Source organism: Pan paniscus, chromosome 10, assembly GCF_029289425.2.
Source record: "Pan paniscus chromosome 10, NHGRI_mPanPan1-v2.0_pri, whole genome shotgun sequence".
Taxonomy (NCBI): Eukaryota; Metazoa; Chordata; class Mammalia; order Primates; family Hominidae; genus Pan; species Pan paniscus.
Genome location: NC_073259.2, coordinates 40,878,718 through 40,890,796, shown reverse-complemented (window position 1 = coordinate 40,890,796; position 12,079 = coordinate 40,878,718). Strand labels below are relative to the sequence as shown.

General features: G+C 49.8%; 2 protein-coding genes across 3 annotated transcripts; both read left to right on the top strand.

Moving 5' to 3' along the window:
* Positions 1-398: 398 nt before the first annotated feature.
* PFDN5 (prefoldin subunit 5) lies at positions 399-4,387 on the top strand. 2 transcript variants are annotated; one of them, XM_003831022.6, is made up of 6 exons: positions 399-583; positions 783-885; positions 1,188-1,219; positions 2,797-2,871; positions 2,992-3,097; positions 4,206-4,387. In XM_003831022.6, the coding sequence occupies exons 1-6, from the start codon at positions 512-514 to the stop codon at positions 4,280-4,282; spliced, it is 465 nt and encodes a 154-aa protein (XP_003831070.1). In that variant the 5' UTR covers positions 399-511; the 3' UTR covers positions 4,283-4,387. The 2 variants fall into 2 exon arrangements, with proteins under 2 accessions (XP_003831070.1, XP_057155434.1); XM_057299451.2 differs by lacking the exons at positions 783-885; positions 1,188-1,219 and having other exon boundaries at positions 415-583.
* Positions 4,388-4,504: 117 nt separating this feature from the next.
* Positions 4,505-11,819, top strand: MYG1 (MYG1 exonuclease). Its single transcript, XM_003831021.5, has 7 exons — positions 4,505-4,889; positions 5,086-5,198; positions 7,990-8,149; positions 10,544-10,696; positions 10,834-10,956; positions 11,316-11,497; positions 11,608-11,819. Exons 1-7 carry the CDS (start codon positions 4,674-4,676, stop codon positions 11,789-11,791), a joined length of 1,131 nt encoding a protein of 376 aa, XP_003831069.2. The 5' UTR covers positions 4,505-4,673; the 3' UTR covers positions 11,792-11,819.
* Positions 11,820-12,079: the final 260 nt, after the last annotated feature.

Below are 12,079 nucleotides of genomic sequence, written 5' to 3'. Positions count from 1 at the left end.
TCCTGCCTTTCGGCCTCAGAGGCCATCTGGGAAAAAGAGTTTAGAATTTCCCTGCCATTTCCATGCCGTGCTGGGAGGAACATTTGAAATCGGGCCTGGCGGGGTACCAGCAGGCAGCAATAGCAAGCGGGGTGGAGAGGAGCAGGGCCAGGCCCCCTAGCCGTCACCATGGCAATCCAGCCTGCTTTCCAGTAGCTTATACCACCCACGTGGAGTAGCATACACTACTTTGTAATATCGTGGTTGTGTCGTGAGAACTTTAAGATTTTGCAGTTCCTTGTAGGCAGGAGTCCTGTTTGCTGCTACTTTACAGTACTAGGCTTAAGTCATTTTATGAAATGAACTCACAGAACAGTCTCTGAGAGGCTCAAGCCCCTCCTTCCCTTCCGGGACGGAGGATCATAGAGCTGTCTGGCGCAGCGAGGCCTCCCGGCGCCACCGAGACGCGCAGAGGACGGCTAGAGCGTTGCTCGCCGAGAGACTTCCTCTTCGTTAAGTCGTCTTTCCCAACATGGCGCAGTCTATTAACATCACGGAGCTGAATCTGCCGCAGCTAGAAATGCTCAAGAACCAGCTGGACCAGGTGGGGACGGGCCCCAGAGGCACCTCTTTCCTGCTCTACATCCCCCTTGCCCACGCGTACTTCTCGCGCCCGGTTCCAAGTTGGCAGCCTACCTTTCCCAGGCGAAACCTCTATCCGGTCCCAGGACCCGCCCCCTCCCCGGCCGCGCTCCTTTCTCCCCTTAGCCCTCTCATTGACCCGCTATCCCGGTCCTCTGTAGGAAGTCGAGTTCTTGTCCACGTCCATTGCTCAGCTCAAAGTGGTACAGACTAAGTATGTGGAAGCCAAGGACTGTCTGAACGTGCTGAACAAGAGCAACGAGGGTATGGGGTAGGCGGGTGAGGGTAACCTAAAGTGGCGAACCTGCTTCTCTCGTCCCACCTCCTAACCTAGTTTTTCTTATCTGAAACGAGAAAATCCATTACATATCGTATACCGCTTCATGAACCCTTTGCATGTTGCCTGCCTAGAATTGAAATGTACAGGACATTCCTCTGCTCCTATTGCCCCTGTTTCCGTTCTTTTCACACTGTCTGTGGGTGCTGTGCCCTGTTGGAACTCTCTTTAACGTCTTACGTTGGAGCCGCTAACCTTCCCCAGGTGTTTGTCTTCATTGCTTTCACAGGGAAAGAATTACTCGTCCCACTGACGAGTTCTGTATCCTTTCCACAGGAACGGCTACCTGCTGCCTTCTCCCTTTCTCCTTCACTCCCCCAAAAAGCGGGGAGGGGGATTGTTTTGATTACTTCAGATTACCCTCTCCTCACAATGATTTTGAGGATACCCTTTTTTCTTTCTTTCTTTTTTGAGACGGAATTTCGCTCTGTCGCCCAGGCTGGAGCGCAATGGTGAGATCTTGGTTTACTGCAACCTCCGCCTCCCGAGTTTAAGAGATTCTTCTGTCTCAGTCTCCCGAGTAGCTGGGACTTTAGGTACGCGCCACCACGACCGGCTAATTTTTGTATTAATAGTAGAGTTGGGGGTTTCACCATATTGGCCAGGCTAGTCTCGAACTCCTGACCTCGTGATCCGCCTGCCTCGGCCTCTCAAAGTGCTAGGATTACATTACAGGCGTGAGCCACTGCCCCCGGCCAAGAATACTCTTATTACACACTTTGTAGCTCTTTTATCTGACTTCACACCAACATCCAGCTAATGTCTTGTGAACACCAAGGAGTATGTATAGTTGAGATGTAATATTTCCCTTTGCTGTTTGAGAACATTAATATGGAGATAAAGCTGGTGGTTTACACTTTGCTAATATCTTAGAAGATACAGGCAATAGACAAAAATAGGAGGATATAGAAACAGGGAGCTTGGCTCTGTTAATTAATCTTCAACTTCAGCTTAATTGTGGCTCATTTCTAAACTGTCACTAGGAAACCTGGATTGTGTTCACTTGTTCAGTGTTTTATTTGAATGAGCAAGTTATGGCAGTAGGGCATCTTTAATCTGTAGTCTCAGAACTGACAGGCTAAAAGGAACACAGGAATAGTAGTGTGTAGTAGGGAATGGTTTAAAAAAAAAAAAAATTAGCCAGGCACAGTGGTTCACGCCTGTAATCCCAGCACTTTGGGAGGCCAAGGCTGGCAGATCACCTGAGGTCAGGAGTTAGAGATCGGTCTGGCCAACATGGTGAAACCCCGTCTCTACTAAATATACAAAAATTAGCCAGGCGTGGTGGCACATGCTTGTAATCCCAGCTACTCCGGCGACTGAGACAGGAGAATTGCTTTAACCCGGGAGGCAGAGGTTGCAGTGAGCCGATAGCGGGCAATTGCACTCCAACCTGGGCGATAGAGCGAGACTCTATCTCAGAAAGCAAAAAACAAACAAAACATTGACTTTGTCAGGAATTAGCTACTTCATGATTGAGGGCATTAAGGGAAATGAGGCTGGCTTTTTACTTGTAGTACTCTACAACAGTAGGAAAACATTAGTCTTTCTGGAGGGGCTAATGGGAAGAATTGCAAGAACTGCTTAGAGAGTGAGAGATGGGATGAGGCAGGACAAGAGGGTGTTCCAGCATACATCATTTTCTCCTTAAAGAACCAACTTCTCTGTCTTCTTTCCATTTGGAGTTATAGGTATTGTTCTAAGGCCTCCAGATTATTCAGTCCTTATGCCTTGTAGCTTTTTGGAAAAGGAGGGTCTTTGGACGCCAAGCAGGCTGGCTGGCGGAATCATGGCTCATGCTGGGCTGGCTAGTTTTTCCCTTAATTCTTGCTTCTCAGATGTATGTCCCTGGGAAGCTGCATGATGTGGAACACGTGCTCATCGATGTGGGAACTGGGTACTATGTAGAGAAGGTGAGTGAGAGCATGTGGATGCCCCTCTGAACAGGGAAGGGAAATTCAGGGGAAGCTCTAGAGTGCAGCATGGCCAGAGGGAGTCTCCTTTTAGCCCCTTATTCACCTCTAATCTTGTAGACAGCTGAGGATGCCAAGGACTTCTTCAAGAGGAAGATAGATTTTCTAACCAAGCAGATGGAGAAAATCCAACCAGCTCTTCAGGAGAAGCACGCCATGAAACAGGGTAAGTTTTTTCTGGGGCACCTCTTGACCCTATCTCCATAATAACATGGATTGCAGTGTGAACCACGGGGGTGTCCCCTTTGCTGGAGTAAAACTATGTCTTAGTTTCTCTTTGGCATCTTTAGAATCTGTGTATTGCATAATCACTATCTGTAGATTCCTGGGTTGAGCGTTTGAGAAATTTAGAGGAAGGAAATCATGTTTGTGCTTTGGTGGAGCTCCTATTTAATGACGATGGAATGGGGGAATGACATGAACACACAGGAAGGAATCATGATCCAAACGAACTAAATACCAGCAATTATAACCCCGACTGCACATGAGAATCACTCAGGAAGTTTAAAAAGAAAGCTTGGGCCCATTCCAGATTGACTAAATCAACTTGGAAGTCAAAGGAGGGGAAGTTGTACCAAGGTCTGTTTTTTTTAAAAAAGCTCCCCTCTGTTATAATCAGGATTCAGAACCAGTGTTCCAAAGGTAAAAATCTTTCACCATCATAGTTTTCTGATTATGTCAGACTCATTTAATACCATATTGTGTTCGTTTTTATATCTTTGGTTAGCAGGTTTTTTTTTTCCGAGAAGAGTCTCATTCTCACCACACCCAGCTGTGTTAGCATATTGACTGATGCATTGTAGACCCTAAATTTGTGTTAGTGACCCCACAGTGGATCACTGAGTTAAAGTTTTATTAACAATGCCAGGCGCAGTGGCTGACGCCTGTAATCCCAGCACTTTGGGAGGCCAAGGCAGGTGGATCACCTGAGGTTAGGAGTTCAAGACCAGCCTGGCCACCATGGTGAAACCCCATCTCTACTAAAAATACAAAGTTAGCCCGGGCATGGTGGTGCATGCCTGTAATCCCAGCTGTTCGGGAGGATGAGGCAGGAGAATCGCTTGAACCCGGGAGACGGAGGTTGCAGTCAGCCAAGATCGTGCCACTGCACTCCAGCCTCGGTGACAAGAGCAAGATTCTGTCTCAAAAAAAAAAAAAGGTTATTAACAAACTGTAGTTAGTCGGTCGCCTGTCCTTAAACTTGCCTGTCACTTCTCCTTAACTCTAGGTTCTCCTTTTTGCTTCTAACCTTTGACTCTTATTTTTTTCCACAGCCGTCATGGAAATGATGAGTCAGAAGATTCAGCAGCTCACAGCCCTGGGGGCAGCTCAGGCTACTGCTAAGGCCTGAGAGTTTTTGCAGAAATGGGGCAGAGGGACACCCTTTGGGCGTGGCTTCCTGGTGATGGGAAGGGTCTTGTGTTTTAATGCCAATAAATGTGCCAGCTGGGCAGAATGTTGGTCTTTTCTTGGATTAAGCAAGGGACTGGTGATGAGATGGGGGTGTGGTCGAGAGTGTGGGCCCCGTCTCAGAGCCTGATGCGCAGGGGTGATGCGATGCGCCTCTTGGAGGCTCCACCGCAGGGCCCTTTGACCAGCTGGAAGAAATCTTAGGCTGGGAGTGTGCTGCTGCTCACGCTGCGGAGCTGGTTACCAAGGGAACGGTTGGCAAGCGGAAGTGGGGCTGCGCTGGCGCTTCCTCTTCCGGGTCGGCGCTCCTGCTTCCCTGCAGGGAGCTGCTTATGGGACACCGCTTCCTGCGCGGCTTCTTAACGCTGCTGCTGCCGCCGCCACCCCTCTATACCCGGCACCGCATGCTCGGTCCAGAGTCCGTCCCGCCCCCAAAACGATCCCGCAGCAAACTCATGGCACCGCCCCGAATCGGGACGCACAATGGCACCTTCCACTGCGACGAGGCACTGGCATGCGCACTGCTTCGCCTCCTGGCGGAGTACCGGGTACGGTCCGCGAAAAGTGACCCTGGGACTGCGTGCATGCATGCCTCCGGGGTGGATGGCATTCCGCCAACAGGGTCACTCCGATAGCGCCCGGCAGCCCAAGCACCCTTCCTACCCTTCCTGCCTCCCTGAAGTCCAGCATTAATCCCTTACCCGGCGACACCCGGCAGCCCCTTCACCCCTGTGTACCTCGCAGGATGCAGAGATTGTGCGGACCCGGGATCCCGAAAAACTCGCTTCCTGTGACATCGTGGTGGACGTGGGGGGCGAGTACGACCCTCGGAGACACCGATATGACCATCACCAGAGGTAGGTTCTCAGATACCATTTATTTAACTTCCTTGACCTCAGCTTTCCTCTGTGCTCCAATTCAGCCATCCACTGCCGTAGTCCGCGTCAGCGAAAAGAACTGCTTCATCACTGAAATCAGACTCCCACTAGGACTACACCATCCTTCCGGCCCTGCCTGTTCTTCACCCATCTCCCTGGCCTGGGACCTCCTTTGGTTCCCAGGGAGTCCCTCAAGCCCCTTATCTCATCTCCTTCCTTAGCCAAGGGTTTTTTTCCATCAGCAACTTCATCACCCCAACTAAATAAACCCATCTGTGATTAATCCATTCTGGTGCCCTTGCTGCTGCACCTAACTGCTGGGCCCACATGATTGTGGCAGTTGGTGACAGTTCAGATGTGTGAAGTTTTCTACTTCATTTACACCCTTCCAAAGGGAAATCCTTCTTGCTCAAGGGTAGCCCATTCCAATCCTTTTCTTCTCCCTCAAGCCTCTACCGCATCAAACTGAGTGTCCCTGCCTCTTTTCAAAAGAAGTTGAGCATTTCCTCAGTCTCCCACCTCAAACATCCTCAGCTCCCTCCTACCAACTAAGGGAAATTTCTTCCCTTCTATTGGAGGTTAATCCTCTGTCCTGTTTCCAGTCTATTACTTTCTTCTCTGGGGTTCTTTTTTCTTTCTTTCTTTTTTCTTTTTTTTTTTTTTTTGAGATGGAGTCTCCCTCTGTCGCCCAAGCTGGAGTGTAGTGGCACGATCTCGGCTCACTGCAACCTCTGTCTCCCAGGTTCAAGCGATTCTCCTGTCTCAGCCTCCCGAGTAGCTGGGACTACAGGCACCCACCACCACACCCGGCTAATTTTTGTATTTTTAGTAGAGACGGGTTTCACCATATTGGCCAGAGTGGTCTCGAACTTCTGGCCTTGTGATCTGCCCCGCCTTGGCCTCCCAAAGTGCTGGGATTACAGGTGTGAGCCACTGTCGGCCTATCCTCTGGGATTTCATGTCACAGTTCCACTAGTGTCTCTGCCTCTCCTTCCCTACAGCCTAAAACCCTTCTCAAGTATCTTCCATCTTGAAAAGAAACAAAGGTATAAAAACAAAACCCTCCCTCAATTATACCACACCATGAGAAGTAATTATCTTGGAGAGAGGGATTATGATGTTTTAAGTCTCTCTCCTTTTTTCTTTTTTTAGCATACATATTATAAATGATGTCAGGAAGAAACCCTCCCAATATTTACAGCCTAAGCTCTCACCCTTGCTTCTCAGCCACCCTTCAAAAAACAGCTGACCGTGGCTTCACCTGTTCCTTTCCAGTTCATTCCCCTCAAGCCCACTCTCCCAGTGTCTTCTCTGGAACTGCTCGGCAGAAGGGCACCAGTTACCTCAGCACCAAACCAGGGAGCTGGTAAAGGGTCTCAACTGATCTCTTTAGCACTTGGCATTATTGACCACTTCCTTTTATCAAATTGTTTTTAAGATGGAGTCTCGTCTGTCACCCAGGCTGGAGTGCAGTGATGTGATCTCAGCTCACTGCAACCTCCGTCTGCTGGGTTCAAGTGATTCTCCTGCCTCAGCCTCCCAAGTAGCTGAGACTACAGGCGCCTGCCACCACGCCCAGCTAATTTTTGTATTTTTAGGAGAGACAGTGTTTCACTATGTTGGCCAGTCTGGTCTTGAACTCCTAACCTCAGGTGATCCACCCGCCTCAGTCTCCCCAAGTGCTAGGATTACAGGTGTGAGCCACCATGCCCAGCCTCATTTTTTTTATTTTTACTTTTTTTGAGATGGAGTTTCGCTGTTGTTGCCCAGGCTGGAGTGCAGTGGCACTCAGCTCACTTCAACCTCCACCTCCCAGATTCAAGTAATTCTCCTGCCTCAGCTTCCCAAGAAGCTGGGACTACAGGCGTGTGCCACCATGTCCGGCTAATTTTTGCATTCTTAGTAGAAACAGAGTTTCAGCATGTTGGCCAGGCTGGTCTCAAACTACTGACCTCAAGTGATCACGCCTTGGCCTCCCAAAGTGTTGGGATTAGAGGTGTGAGCCACTGAGCCCAGCCTGTATTTACTCAATATTTAATAATAAAAGTCAGTTAACAAATGGAGCTCCCTAGGTAATTCTGAGATGGACTGGTATTTAGAAATCATGGCTGTAGTTTCTGCTTCCCCAACATCTGTTATATCTTTTCTCTATTTTCTGCCCCACTGCTGTTCAAATTCTTGCCTTCTTTATTCACCTGAACCATTACAGATCTCCTTGCATCTGTTCTCCATGCTGGCTGGTGCAATGCTGTAACATGCACCTGCTTGCTTAAAATCCCCCAGTGACTTCGATTACCCACAGATAAAGTCCAATGGTCTGGCCCTGCCTGCCCTTCCAGCTTTTTCTTTTGCCATTCACTTCTCACACCTGAGCTGCCTTTGCTGAAGTTCCATCAAGACACTTGTCTCTCAGCCATCATTCATGTTGTTCTCTCTGCTTGGAATGCTTTTTCTCTTTCACCCCTTGTCTATCTGGTGGACACCCACTAATTCATCTTTCAGAACTGACCTGAAGGCTCTCCTCTGAACCCTCTCCTCATCCCTTCCTTCCTTTCCCTTGTCTCGTCTAGTGAGAGTACTCAGGGGGTGGTGTTTGTCGGCCTCCGGCAGATGAATCTGAAAGCGAGGACAGTGTCTTGGTTTTTTATCCTTAATGTCTAATAAAACATAAAATGTGGCAGATAGGAAGCATTGAGTTAACCATTGAATGAATGCATGGAGACTCTAGCCAAGGTCCCTCACCTCAGCCCCACCTCCCTATGCTCCTCAGGTCTTTCACAGAGACCATGAGCTCCCTGTCCCCTGGGAAGCCGTGGCAGACCAAGCTGAGCAGTGCGGGACTCATCTATCTGCACTTCGGGCACAAGCTGCTGGCCCAGTTGCTGGGCACTAGTGAAGAGGACAGCATGGTGGGCACCCTCTATGACAAGGTGGGGACCTGAGGACAGAGATGCCCCCCACATGCATTTCCAGCAGGCCGCCTGGGAGCAGTGCTCACACAGCACTCAGCACTGGGCCTCGGGTCAGGGTTCCTGGCCTATAGCAGGCCCAACACTCATCCTCTCCCTCAGTCAGGCTCATCTCACAAGGGAATGGTGATACCTCCCCTGTCTACATCCTGGGGTGGTTGTGAGAAGTGGATGCTGTAATATATGGGGAAGGGCTTTGAAAACCATAAAGCAGCATGGCCCTGTCTTTTTATTGACACACACAAACAGCAATTGCTCAGCACCTTTGGGTAAACAGAGGGGAGGCTGCTTATGTGTGGAAGCAGATGGCTCAGAGGTTCTGGCTGCCCTGAAGGTTGAGGGGAGTGTATGTTAGGCACCACTGTAGTTCACTAGTGGCACATAAATTGGGAAGCTCAGCTGAGAAGAGTTTTATTATGAAACTGTCTTTGGATTCCACCAGTGTCCCCTGCAAGCAGCTTCCTGCTCTTAGGGAAGGAATATGGCTAGTGGCCCTGGCATGCAAGTCAGGTCGCACAGTACTGAGGACACTTACTTGTTTACAAGTCAAAGCCCAGGTTCAGTCAGCTGTATTTCTTGCAGGTAGGCTGTTGAATTCAGTTCTCAGTTTTTTTGTTGTTTTTTTTTTGAGACGGAGTCTTGCTCTGTCGCCCAGGCTGGAGTGCAGTGGCGCAATCTTGGCTCACTGCAAGCTCCGCCTCCCGGGTTCACGCCATTCTCCTGCCTCAGCCTCCGGAGTAGCTGGGACTACAGGCGCCCACCACCACGCCCGGCTAATTTTTTGTATTTTTAGTAGAGGTGGGATTTCACCGTGTTAGCCAGGATGGTCTTGATCTCCTGACCTCGTGATCTGCCCACCTCAGCCTCCCAAAGTGCTGGGATTACAGGTGTGAGCCACTGCGCCCGGCCCATCAGTTCTCAGTTTTAGCTTGCCCATTTTCTGCCCTCTGTAACTATAGAGTTTTTGGAATATCAAGATTTTAGACTGCCTGGGTCAGTTTTCCCTTCCACTGCTGAAGGGTTTCTAAACAACTGACTAAATTTTTGTTGTTGTTTTTTTTTGTTTTTTTGAGACAGGGTCTTGCTCTGTCATCCAGGCTGGAGTGCAGTGGCACGATCTCAGCTCACTGCTACCTCCGCCTCCTGGGTTCAAGCGATTCTCCTGCCTCAGCCTCCCAAGTAGGTGAGATTACAGGCGCCTGCCACCACACCTGGCTAATTTTTTATTTTTAGTAGAAACGGGGTTTCACCGTGTTAGCCAGGCTGGTCTCAAACTCCTGACCTCAAGTAACGCACCCACCTTGGCCTCCCAAAGTGCTGGGATTACAGGCATGAGCCACTAATCCCAGCAACAATTGACTAAATTTAACCCGTATTTTTTTTTTGAGAGACTGTTGCCCAGGTTGGAGTCCAGTGGTGCCATCATGGCTTGCTGCTGCTTTGAACTCCTGGGCTCAAGCAGTCTTCCCACCTCAGCCCCCCAAGTAGCTGAGACTACAGGTGCATGCCACCATGCCTGGCTAATTATATATCTTAATTTTTTTGTAGAGAGGGTCTTGCTATGCTGCCCAGGCTGGACTCAAACTCCTGGGCTCAAGTGATCCTCCCACCTCAGCCTAAACCCATGTTTTAACTGAGCATCAGGTTGGGGTCCAAACCAAGAAGAGCTGGGCATAGGAGTTACTTTCTCAGTGCTCTGAGAGTAGCACTTTTCTACATACCACAGGTGTACTGTTATGGAGGCCTATTTTGTAGGGTAATTTTGCATAAAGTTTCTGCCCCGAGACTCTTGAGGCATTATCCTACCATTTATTCAGACCCAGGAGACAACTGCTGATGTCATGAGGCACATTATGGGCTTCCCTGGAACCCTAACCCAGCAACCAGCTTTTGGTGTCTAGTCTCACTCATTTTCTCCCACTTGACTTGTGTTCTCAACCAGAGCCCCTCCTGCACCTCATTAACCGTGTCACTGAATACCTACTCACCCCACCTGGAGATTTACCAGCCTTCAGCCACAGGGACCCACTCCCACAGAGAGCCTCTAGCACCTAGAGACCTTCCTTGTTCAAAAGTTAGCAGTCCCCTCCCTACACGTGTTGGCTTTGGTTTGGGCTTTGTGCAGCAGAATGAGCATGGATTAGAAATCAGGTGATCTGAATTCCAGTCACAGCACAACGAGCTGTCTGAGCTTCAGCGAGCTGCTGAACTTGCCAATTCTCCCTTTTCTCATCCAGTTAATGTTGAGAGATCCTCACAGGGCTGAAAGAGTGTGTATGAACATACTTTGAATCATGTAAGATTTCACATAAGTAGCAGGTAGCCTCAAGAAGGTTTCCCCTGCTGCTGCCTTAGATGTATGAGAACTTTGTGGAGGAGGTGGATGCCGTGGACAATGGGATCTCCCAGTGGGCAGAGGGGGAGCCTCGATATGCACTGACCACTACCCTGAGTGCACGAGTTGCTCGACTTAATCCTACCTGGAACCACCCCGACCAAGACACTGAGGTAAGGTGGCCTGGGAGGAGACCCGGAGACCTGTAAGAACCTTGGGTGGGGGGAAAATGGGAGCATTTGCTCCTCCTAAGCCCTAGCAAATTCCAAGTTTGGGCCAGCATCATGGTTCTAATTCTCATCATTCCCAGGCAGGGTTCAAGCGTGCAATGGATCTGGTTCAAGAGGAGTTTCTGCAGAGATTAGATTTCTACCAACACAGCTGGCTGCCAGCCCGGGCCTTGGTGGAAGAGGCCCTTGCCCAGCGATTCCAGGTATAGGCCTTGGAGGAGGCATTATGGCTTGAGGATTACTGACTGCCGATCAGCAGGAACTCCTGCTTCTTCTACCCTAAACCCTGGAGTGCAGTGGCAGACAACCTCAACCTCTTGGGCTCAAGCAGTCCTCCCACCTCAGCCTCCTGAGTAGCTGGGACTACAGGCACACACCACCTCACCCAGCTAATTTTTGTATTTTTTGTAGAGACAGGGTCTTACTTTGTTGCCTAGGCTAGTCTCAAATTCCTGGGCTCAACTGATCCTCCCACCTCAGCCTCCCAAAATGTTGTGACTACAAACATGATCACCGTGCCCGGCCTACCTTAAACCTTCTAGCTATGCTCTCCCTCTTTCAGGTGGACCCAAGTGGGGAGATTGTGGAACTGGTGAAAGGTGCATGTCCCTGGAAGGAGCATCTCTACCACCTGGAATCTGGGCTGTCCCCTCCAGTGGCCATCTTCTTTGTTATCTACACTGACCAGGCTGGACAGTGGCGAATACAGTGTGTGCCCAAGGAGCCCCACTCATTCCAAAGCCGGTGAGGCCCTAGGGAACCACTCTGCAGACCTTCAGGCTTGTCTCAGCCTTGTTAAGAGAAGGCTGCCAACTCTGACCCCTGCTGTACTCCCTCTTTCTGCCCACTTATAGGCTGCCCCTGCCAGAGCCATGGCGGGGTCTTCGGGACGAGGCCCTGGACCAGGTCAGTGGGATCCCTGGCTGCATCTTCGTCCATGCAAGCGGCTTCATTGGCGGTCACCGCACCCGAGAGGGTGCCTTGAGCATGGCCCGTGCCACCTTGGCCCAGCGCTCATACCTCCCACAAATCTCCTAGTCTAATAAAACCTTCCATCTCATACTGACCCAGTCCTTGACTTATTCTTGCCCTACGCCATTCCAGAAACTTGTGAAAAGTGAAACAACTATTTATGCGTAAGACCCTGTGCTAGATATATTTTCTTCACAGTAACTTCTCAGCCTTGCTTCCCAAATCATTTGAAACCATAGTTTCTAGGATTAAATAACGTGACCAAATTCACAAGTGGCTAAAAAGTGACAGAACAGGGCCTTAACCCAAAGTCCATGCTTTTTTCCCCTACTGTACCCCACTGCAACTCCCTGG